Source organism: Scatophagus argus, chromosome 12 (genome assembly GCF_020382885.2).
Source record: "Scatophagus argus isolate fScaArg1 chromosome 12, fScaArg1.pri, whole genome shotgun sequence".
Lineage (NCBI taxonomy): Eukaryota > Metazoa > Chordata > Actinopteri > Scatophagidae > Scatophagus > Scatophagus argus.
Window position 1 is genome coordinate 5,832,156 of NC_058504.1, and position 11,146 is coordinate 5,843,301.

General features: G+C 38.2%; 1 protein-coding gene across 1 annotated transcript; it reads left to right on the forward strand.

The window, feature by feature from the left end:
• The first annotated feature begins 463 nt into the window (after positions 1 to 463).
• cxcl14 (chemokine (C-X-C motif) ligand 14) lies at positions 464 to 9,785 on the forward strand. The gene is made up of 4 exons (XM_046406740.1): positions 464 to 755; positions 2,640 to 2,745; positions 6,995 to 7,108; positions 7,554 to 9,785. The coding sequence occupies exons 1-4, from the start codon at positions 692 to 694 to the stop codon at positions 7,567 to 7,569; spliced, it is 300 nt and encodes a 99-aa protein (XP_046262696.1). The 5' UTR covers positions 464 to 691; the 3' UTR covers positions 7,570 to 9,785.
• The last annotated feature ends 1,361 nt before the right edge of the window (positions 9,786 to 11,146 follow it).

Consider the following 11,146-nt stretch of genomic DNA (forward strand, 5'->3'; position numbering starts at 1 on the left):
CGTGAAGCATTATAAGCTGACCAATAGCTGGAAACACACAGATTCTCAAAGAAACACGGTAAGTTAAATTCCCACCATCGTAACTTTCAAATGCGTCCAGGCTCATTCCTCTCGCCCAGCAAAGTTTTCTGCCAGTTGTAACGAGGACAAAAAAGTGCACGACTACAGTAGGAGAATAACATTAACCAGCCATTACCGTCTGTGCCAAACAGACGTCACTACACCCTCGTTTTGGTGGACAAAACGTGTATTTCTCGTTTGTCCCTCACACCCTCCCCTTTCCATGTCCTCCACTTCTCCCTCGCAGGACACAAGTGCTTGATTCGCTGTCTGGCCGCGCATATTAATGAGAAGGGGACAGCGGCCTGCTTTTTGAAATCTGGCTGTTGCAAGCGAGGGAGGGAGGGAGGGAGGGAGAGAGAGAGAGAGAGAGAGACCAGAAAGAGCGATTGGAGGTTCATCCAAGCGCCCAGGACGCACAGGCGTAGTTGCACAATCAGCGCTCCAAAGGGACTTCAAAAACCAGAGAGCCCTCAGCGCTCATTCAATCCTGCCATCCTGCAGTCGCTGCAAGTGGATATTAATTGCACCCTTAAAGTCTTTTGTTAATTTTTCTTTGCGTGTGTTAATTTGCAGAGAGCGTTTGGAGAGCTCGGATTTTGAGAAGAAAGATTCTTTTACTTGTGAAGACATGCATCGGTGCACAGTGGTGCTACTTTTCTTAGTGGTGGCCTTGTACTTCCTGAGCGCAGAAGGTAAACCGAAATGCTTGTCATGAGATTATTTTTGTCTTTGTTTGTTTGTTTTTAATGTAGTTCAGTAACTTAGGAAGCTATGAAGCAATGAACAATAGCTGAGGACGTGTTTTTTAACCTCTCATTTGATTTATGTGTGCAAAATCAGTTTGCTTATTCTCTTGTTGTCAAAGATTCCCGAATCTCCATCACAAGATTTAAAAACTATAACTGAAGTCCCTTCAGTTGTGTCTTTGGTTGCATGTTCGTGCTCAAAATAACGTACTAAATGCTGACATCTGCGATGTGCCACCTGCTGAGTGCTTTTTACTCTTTTGTATCTGATCACTCCGTGACTTTATTCATAACTTTATTTTGTCGAAAAATTATGAGAACTCCTTGAAACTAGAGTGAAACGACGCTTTCAATAGTGTTGTAAACATCTGGTCGCATCATAAGCCTTAAGTAGACCTTGGCCAGCTTTTTTACACCGCAAACACCACTCTGTGCCTCAAGAAAATCGATGAACAAAAAGATGCCATTGTTTCTTTGGGAATAATGTATCTAGAAAGGAAAACATTTTGAGCCAGAAAAAGAAAAAAAAACTATTTGCAAATTTTAAAAGCAAACCTCAACTCATTAGGAAAGCCTGTATGTCATCATTAGTGTTTGTCAGCTTTGGAAAGCAAATGTTGCTTAGATTTGTTTGTGTGACATCATAACTTGGGGCAAAAAGAGGAAGAAAAACCAATAACCATCAATTCAGCTTTCAGAGTCACATAAATGTTTTATGATTGTCACTACCCAGTTGACAAGACATACATGAGTAATCACGTACATGTCTGGAGGAAGGAGATGCCTTCTCTTCCTGTATATCGAAGTGCTGAAGTCGCTTACCCCTATCAAAAACCCCGTAACACAGGATACACAGATATATTGACCTCAGTGTCTCTGCAGCTTCATTGGCCGTTGCTGTCCAGTGCTGGCATCACTTTGTGGCTTGTGACAGATTTAGTGGACAGCAGTGAGGAGAGATAGCAGGTGATGGATGAAGGAAACCTTGGACTCTCCTGGTGACCAACTCCCATCACAAATACATACAACACAGCAAAGTTCATTTCCTCTCCCTTTAATTAGTAGCGTCATGTCATAACTACAAGGAAACTGGACCTCAAGAAGACTGACATGAATAAATGTTTTGAGCGTAAGTGCAACTGTGTGTAGCTTCAGTTAAAGCAGTGCAGGCATCTGTGCCCAAATTTCTCAAATAAATATAGAAAAGAAGCATAAAAAAGTGTTTGTTTTTTTGTTGAAGCCACATGTTCCACCTGCCTAACTCGATTCCTCTCTATGTGAATTCATAAATCATCTGAGCTACACTGTGTAAAACAGCAAATCACTTCTTTTCACCGACTTGCACCACATAATATGTGCAAAGAGGGGGAAAAAATCCCTGCTTTTCATTCATCTTTGGCTTCTAATTTATTATTTCAAACCTGTTCAGATGTGACGTATAATTGAATTAAAACATATATTGTTTTTGTACCATGTGAATTAAGGAGCTGACTTCAAAAAGTAAAACGTGTGACATTTCAACATTGAGTTACAGGTCTTAAATATTGGCATTGGTAATCCTCCCTTGTCAGTCTCTGCTTTAAAGATAAACTAGAGACTGATTGAGAGCCAATTTCCTGTCAAATCACAAAGCATTAATTTCACATCACATCAGCGTTAGTTTCATAGCTGGAAGTAATTCTGAGGCTATCTTTAATAATCTGCCATGCAATTTAGTTTCCACTTGATCAGTTTCCAGTATTTTTAAACCTCTGGGATTACAAGTTCATTATGTTTTTTTTAGATGATTAAAGTCAGTGCGACATGAGTGTGTGTTTGATTTCTCAACAGCCTACAAGTGCAGGTGCACCAGAAAAGGACCGAAGATCAGATACAAGGATGTTCAAAAGCTGGAGATCAAACCCAAACACCCGTACTGCCAAGAGAAGATGATATTGTGAGTTGCTATTGTCTCTCAGTCTCTCTTTATCCTTTTCTTCATTCCCTCATTCTGCTGATTGATGTCTTTTTTGCTTGTTCATCTTTGCTTAGTGGTCGTATTCCTCTTCCTCCTCTCCATTGTCTTTTTTTACTTTCCCTCACTCTTTCTTCTTTATCCTTCTCATCCTTCGTATGTTTCTTGTCCTTAATCCCTTGACCTTTTCCTACCAATTCCTGTATCTCTATTTGCTCCTGCTCTATTTTTATATCCCAGCTTTCCTCCCCTTCCTCATCTCTACTGCATCTTTTTGCCTTCTTTCTCCCTTTGCTGGCATGTCTTACAAGTCTTAATATAGCAGCATGTGTAGTGGCTTGACACACAGGTATACAACTGTTACTGTCCATGACTGTTCTCCACAATACCATAGAGATATTTGGCATCTGTACAGGCTTTATCAAAACACCCTTAATGCACTTAGGATTATTTATAACTTAAACCGATGATTTAATCACTACCCACAGTCAGGAGTGAGTATTTATTAGTTAGAAACGTGAGGAGAAAAGCAACATTTCCAAAACATAGCTGAACTTTTGAGTAGTTTCTACAGAGGGTTAAGCTCAAGACTTCGATGATAAAGTATTATTGTTGTACTATATCAGCTATGGTCCTTTGCTGAACATCACAGGTTGTGCATCACATACATACACATACAGCTTTATCTTGATTCTGTTTGACCTTTTCGCCGCTTCTCTCTCTGCCGTCTGAATATAATCGCAGCTTGAGCAGCTATCATGTTAAGTCTGAGCCATAGTGGAGGTCAGCATCAAAGTCTCTGATGTTAACCAGGCCTCCCCACCTTCCAGAAGGGTAAAAAAACTCAAAATACCCTGTGGTGCACAGACGGGCAGACATGTTTAGATAAATAAACTTAGGTCATATGTACAGTTTATGGTATATTTTCTTTACTTTGATCTGGGGCCAACTCTTGGGAATGAATCCTCATACATAGCTAGAAATGGGAATTCATTTGAAGTTTCACGTCAAAACCATATGAAGGGACAGCAGATGAGAATGTCATGTCTGCCTCCCTGGAGTCACTTTTGTGTTCAAGGCACAAACTCTGCTGCCACCTGCTGGCAAATTATAATATCACACAATGATCACAAAGAAACTGATAATGTGGATGTGATGTGTGGCATACATCTGTTTACATTGTCACATTGTGATATTGTTGGTTTTAGGGGCAAAAATGTAATTGTGTACAATGTAAATAATTTAATTTTAGGGTCCGGACTTGGTTTAAGGTTAAGGTAAGGCTTAGCATGTAGTTGTGATGAGGTTCACACTTTTTAAAATGGAACTGACGATCTGTGGAGTCTGCATCTTATGGCAGTAAACTTTTACAAACTGAAATTTGAATCCCATACATTTCAGCATTGTCAGTGCTGAAACAATTAGGCTTTTACTCAAGTCAAGGGAAAGAAAATTAATCTGCAATGATTATATTAATGGATTTATTTATTTATTTTAAATCAAGCATCAACTTAAATGCTGTGCAATGCAATCTGCTTTTTTGGAGCTACTTAAATATGAGGGTTTTTGGGGTTGACATTTTGATATTTCATTGTGGAATCATCGAATCGACTGATCAACAAAACAAGTCAAACTGATACTCTGTACTGCTGTATTGTACTATGCAGAGCGTGATGATGTGAACACAGTATGTGATGATCAGTGAATGTATCTAAAACGATACAGACAGACACAGGGTTCAGGAAATCAAGTGTGTCAAGAAAGGGAATTCACAGAAGTGCCAGAAGTGGTCTCCATCACCTCACAGGTCTGTTTCTGTGTGAGTGTGTGTCAACAGCAGAACAGCCATTATTTAACGCAGCTCTATTAGCATGAGATGGGGGCCACCAGCCGCTGGTGCCCAGTGAAAAATGAGCCTCAGCAGGCTCCGGATAGCTTCGGAAAGAAAGAGAGCAGGAGAGAACTGAGTGCGAGAGTCCCCCTCTGGCATTTGTCGTGGCTGTTTGGTTTACGGTGCTTAGTTTGGCATTCAGAGCAACCACTCCTAACCATCCACACAAGCTGGGAGCCCCAAAATGCTTCTGTTTTTCTCTCCTTCTTCCTCTTTCTGTCTGGTTTTCATTCAGTCTTTGTTTGTCTGTTTTCTTTTTCTGTCATATATTTTCTCCCCCTCTTTTTATTCCTCTCATTTATTTTCTTCTTGTTGCCCTTCGTCTGTCTTAATCGGTTATATTTTTCTGTGCTTTTATTTCTCTCTCTTTCTCCTACTGTGTGTTATGCCTCTGTCAGTTGTGGAAGTATTTCCAGTAAATGTAGTAACACCACACTACAAAAATACTGAGGTGGAGCTCATTTTAGAGACTCATTCGTAGACTTTTTGGCTGTTTATTTCACAAGACAATCAAATGCTGTGTTTAGTTTAGTTTCTTACAGCCTTTCCTGCCTCCTCCTGTGCGTATGAAACATTCTGCTAACCACATTTGTTCTAAGAGCCCGAGGCTGCACTTCAGCTGTCAGGTGAATTATAATGAGGAGGAACTAAAGCTCAAATCAACACAGTAATTAGGTTAAATTTCACCTCTGCTGAGCGGCCGTGGATAAACATTTAGCGTGCGTTTATTACAGCCTTGCAGATATGAGGCTGCTGGGATGTACACATACAAAAGCACTTTCATGCTCGCTTTATAACACATACACACACACACACATACACACACGTTCTATCTCTCTGTATCTCTCAAAGCTCAGTTCTTCCATAACAAGGAATGATATATAGCCACCCAGCTAAACCTCAATAGCCAAACAATGGGGCAAATGAATGGGCAGGAAAAGAGATGCAAAACTCTTTCATCTAATCCTTGAAAGTACTGAAAGTACAGAGAGGCAAGTCCTTTTTTTTCAACTTTTGGTCAACTCACTTAACATTCATGATTTGGTGAGCCTTTGAGTGTGTCACTGGATGGAGAGGCCCCATGGCACGGTGGGTGTTTTTCCCACATTTCTCTTGTTAGGCCTGAATATGCCACATGCAAGCATACTGTCTCTACCGTTGTCTTAAGCAGAGGATTACAGACAAGTGAACTGATTCAGTGAGCTTAGATGTCACATTTTTTTGTGGCAGCACCATAACATTATTTCATGGCCCAGTAGCTGGCTGCTCTGTGCAAGCTGATCTTTTGAATTAAGAGGGCATTTCACTGCTGAAATGTTACTGAGGACAGTGTAGAATAGCAGCTAAAAGTTGGGGCAAAAACAACTTTACCAGCATCTACTCTCTCTGACTGAGACTGGCTTTCAGTTGGTTTGAAATGCCCCCAAAATGTATTCAGTTCCAGTTCCAAACTCATACAAAAAGATGTTTCAAGTTACCTCCTGTTATTGATCACAACACATAAATTGGGCAGCCTAATGCATCTATTTTGTAGCCAAATCATTGGACAGAGGGGCTAAATGTCAAACATTTATTGCTTAATGTCCAGATTTGCGGTAGCATGCAGTTTCTGGTGCCACATTATTGAGTGAATATTTAACATTTTGCCATTGCTCTTCTGTTACTTCCAGTAAATTAGTAAATATTATTGTGTTATTTCTGGAAGTGTAAAAGTTGTTCAGAATATGCTATTAAAATGGTAATACATAAGATTGTGGATAAAATTATATCCTTATATTTACCTCATCCCAGGAGATTGTGTTTTTGGTTCCGGATTAGTGAAAAACTACAAAACCAGTCGTTATGAAACTTGGAAGGGTGTAGTAAGAACCCATTAAACTTCAGAGTGGCTCTCGATCATGAGGCATGATAAAGCATTTGGCTTTGGTGGAATAAATGTCATACAACTGACAATCCAGCAGATGGAATATAATTGTAGAAAAACTATGACTCTGTAACACAGCCCACATTCATGGGTGCCAAACGTAAGCAGCCATTTTGGAGGACTCGGGCGATTGTTTCATGAGAGAACCAACATAATTTTATTTTTCTTTATAGTTAGTAATAAATGCACAGCTGAGATGACACAACCATATATTGACATAATTATAATAGTTTTGGAAGTATATCCAGATATAAAGTATACAGTAGTTGTGCCTTCGTATTGGCATATTGTAGAAGACTGGACGATTTGCATGACTGGAAAACTTTTCTGTCCAAGTGTTTGTTACTAACACTTAATTCTTTGACTTTCTAACATTCCTGTGTTATTTGTCTCCTCATCTTTACTTGCCTTCTTAGTGTGACAATGGAGAATGTGGCTCGGTTCAAAGGGCAGGAGTATTGTCTTCATCCCAAACTCCAGAGTACCAAGAACCTGGTGAAATGGTTCCGCATCTGGAAGGACAAGCACAGGTAATACATCTTATAATCTGCTGACAAAAATAAAAAAATCAGATATCCGATTTCATAAGAAATACACAAGCACCTAAAGAGGCGTTGAACAACCTCTTTATTGGTTTGTTTCATGGAAATTCTTCTCTCACCTTCCTTCCACCTTAAGGAGGTCAGATGTCCATGTCAGACAACACAAAAGCCCTGTGGTGAGGGCAGAGCATGAAAGTATATTTCCAAAGGGATTCACTAGGTTACAGGGCAATAAAACCTATGTCCTTTCACTTAGAACTACAAGGTGAAAATTCAGTGTAGGAACATTTTGATCTCTGTTCATCCAGAGAGTAAAGAAAACACCTGGTGGAGGACACTAAAGATGGTAGCAGAAATGAGTGAATCTCAAAGAGAACAAAGCAAATGTTTGAAATCACTGTAAAAATAACTTGTGTTTTTGTTTCTTCCCCAGGGTTTATGAAGCCTAAAACCTACCAGCATCCAGTACACATGCATCAAGTGAGACAAATAAAAAAAGGAGAAAAAAATTCAACAGGACTGTTTTTGCAAACTACAAGATATAATGTACAATCAAATTATGCTTCTCTTTCCTTAGCCTGAGATCTGTCAAGCACATTAAGGAATATCTTTAGATTGTGTTTAAGCTGGAAAGGTGGGGTCATTTTAGTTAAAGTCACTCAGCACTCCAGTCATTACAACTATAGTTATACTTGTCAAATAGTCATTAAGACAAACACCGTCTGTGTTCAGACAGTTTGTATGTTTGTTCAGTTATTACTGAAAGGGACTTCTTTTTTGCTTTGGCTTTTAGGCCTCTTTTGAAGTGAAGATTGTATCATTAGGTTCAATATGGCGAACCTTACTTTGAAAATATGGTGTGTGTGTGTGTGTGTGTTTCAGTTGTCAGGATTTCCACTCCTCTTCACTATGACAGGTAGGAGAGCATTAGTACCAACATTTAGGATCTGATTACCTGTGTTTAAGAGGTTATATTCAAAATGCAAAGAGAGGCGGTCAGTTTGCGGTTACATATAATACAGAAATTAATATTGTTCAGTCAGCTAGAGGAGATCTACCACTGTGTGTTTGTGTGTGTGTGTGTGTGTGTGTGGTGTGGTGGGACTCACACCGTGATGATGCTAGTCATATGTGTCAAACAAAAACGCAGTACTCTGTTGCAACCATTTTGTAAAATATTAAATAATTTTATCTAATTAACTGGCAGGGTGTAGTTTCAGAAGATATTTAAGACTACAAATAGTTCATTTGTGCCATTGCTACACAAAGTACAGTCTGTGGATTGGAATTCATTTAACATTGATTAGTAAACACACTAAGGAAGCAGCAGTTTAGTTCAACAAAAGACCATCTGTTATGTATTTCCGGTAATTTAAAGATTTTCTTTTAGTCCGACCTCTTGAAATAGGTGAGTAAAGAAGCAATATCCTGTACAAACTGCCTAAATAACCACTGAGTTAAACTACAGAGGATAGTATCCTTGAAGGGTGGTATTTCAGATTTTTTTTGTTAACGTGACCAATATCCTATTAAAATATCCAAATTGATAATGTGTTACGCCATACCTCAGCATTTCCTAAATTCTTGAACCTGTATGTTGCACTTGGCACAAAATCCATTCTTTCCTTCTGGAGAAGCAAATCTTTAAAAAGTGATAGGAACAAATACTTTCACTTGAAAAAAGGCTTCCTAAAACATCTGGGCATTGTAGTTTTTAGCAAATGTCAGTAAAACAGTAAATGTTGCCTTTGCCTTTTTTTAAAAAAACATATTTGGTTCTTTACTGAGTATGGCAGCATGATGGTGCCTTCAAATAAATCACAGAGACCATGTCTGTGGTAATAAAGAACCATCACAACCAGTGAATCAATTTGGCTCATTTTCATTTAATGTTTTTAGTTGCTTTTCTTGACAACAGTGGAGTTCTCTGCAGAGAAATCAGATATATCTACCTTTGGACAGACATATACTCATTAGTAGGATTGATTCCTTGTTGTTACTTTCTTTTTCATGGCATTTCTTGACAATAAGAAAGATTTCTGATGCTACAAAACTTATCCTTGGATAACTTATGGATGGATAGTGTTATTATTTTATGAAAAAAAACACTCATTAATTTGATTCCAGCATATATCTTGGACCGTGGCAGACATTTCATTTGTTCTTCTAATGGTAATGCCCCTGTCTCCTACAGGCTTATATGGGTGATGATACTCTTATTTGATCCTGTCTCTCCAATTGACAGATCTCCTGAATAATGTTGTCAAACATGTTATTATTTTCTATGCTGTGGAAACTCTTTGTAACCGTAACTGTTGGGTGTCTGTTGCAACCAAACAGAATTCTCTCACAACTATATCTGCATATATACGAGACACCACACATTCTTTGAAGAATGTGCATTACTCTTGTTTTATATCTTACAAATATATATTAAAAAAGCATTTTGTAAATGGGCCAGTATATATATTAGTATGACTTCATCTAAGGTCTTGATAGTGTCATGTATATTGTATTACTGCATTATAGTTGTTTATGCTATTTAAATTGTGGTCTGGTAACAGATATTTGGAGGGTAAATGTTTGGACTGGCCCACCAAACACACAGTTAAACATCGAATTGAGTGTAAAACAATAAACACAGCAATAAAGCGTCTATAGAGCATCTCGTGTTTGTATTTGACTCATTTAAGCAACTACTGTAATTGAAACTGAATTAAAAGAGTGCTCTTGCTGATGTGTAGAAGGGAAGTCAAGAAAATGAAGAGTGCTGCGAGATGAGCAGACCACCAGGTGGGGGTATATGCCAATGGATTCTGATCAGGCAGGAGACAATAGCATGTTTGCTTTTAAATACGTCAGCAACTGGTATTTGGACACGTAATTTCTTGTGCATACTCACATACCCAGAGAGAGTGGTTCACATATACCTACTGATGTAACATAGGCGACAAAATCACTGTTACCATTTCCAGGAGAACTGTAAGGAAAGTCAGTGTCCATAAAATATTTTATAAAAACAAACCTGTGATAATACTAAATCTTAGAGTAATATACTTATTTAAAGTATATTGGGGCTAATTAAACCTGAGCTATACACTGGAATACACATGACAGTGCTTTCACAAATGATATTCAGAGTTGCATGTGAATTGTGAAACACAAAAGTTTTTGACAGTTTAATCAATTTCAGTTTAACTAAAACCATGTTCTGACAAAGTGTGTTTAAATCTGACATCAAGTAACTTTATTGTATTCAGTGTGTCAACACAAAACAGACCTGCCAGCAATTTGGTCGTTCAGAAAAGCAAGTTAGTGGATCTTAAGATGCTATAAGAAATATGTTTTTGCAGACATATTTTTTCAGGTTTATTAGTATATTCAGGTTTGTTATTCTGTAAAATAACTGACACATAAATATAGCTACTCTGAACTGTGAGTAGATGCAGTCCAAAATATTAAAATACCAGCAGGCTTTGTTAAAAACATAAATGCTTGTACTACATTGATACAAGCAAATATAGAGCTATACTGCCAATATGTTCTACATGTTTGTGGAATGCAATTTATATGCAGAAAATGAGGCTTTTAACACAAATAATAAAGTGTGAACATGAACAGCTGTAATGTAACAAATTTGTTATTTCAGTTTTCAGTTGTAGCCTGTGGTAAAGGGCCAGTAATGTCAAAACGTGGCTTACATTTATGCCTTGTACATACAGCACACTTAATCAGTTAGAGCTAAATTAAAAATAAAGTAATGTGTGGTTAAAAAAAAGAAGAAAAACCAGGTTGGTAGCTAACACTATGATCAAATAAACTGCATAGCCACAAATAAATAAAAACATATATATATATATATATATATATATATATATATATATATATATATATATATATATCTCTGCGTCTGCCCCCAGTCCCTGACTGTTTGCCATGAGGAGTCAGTATTTGGCAGCTGTCTCTCGCTCTGTTCAGAGAAAGAGGCGGGGTCAGTATTTGGCAGGTTCGTCCCCTGAGGGTGTG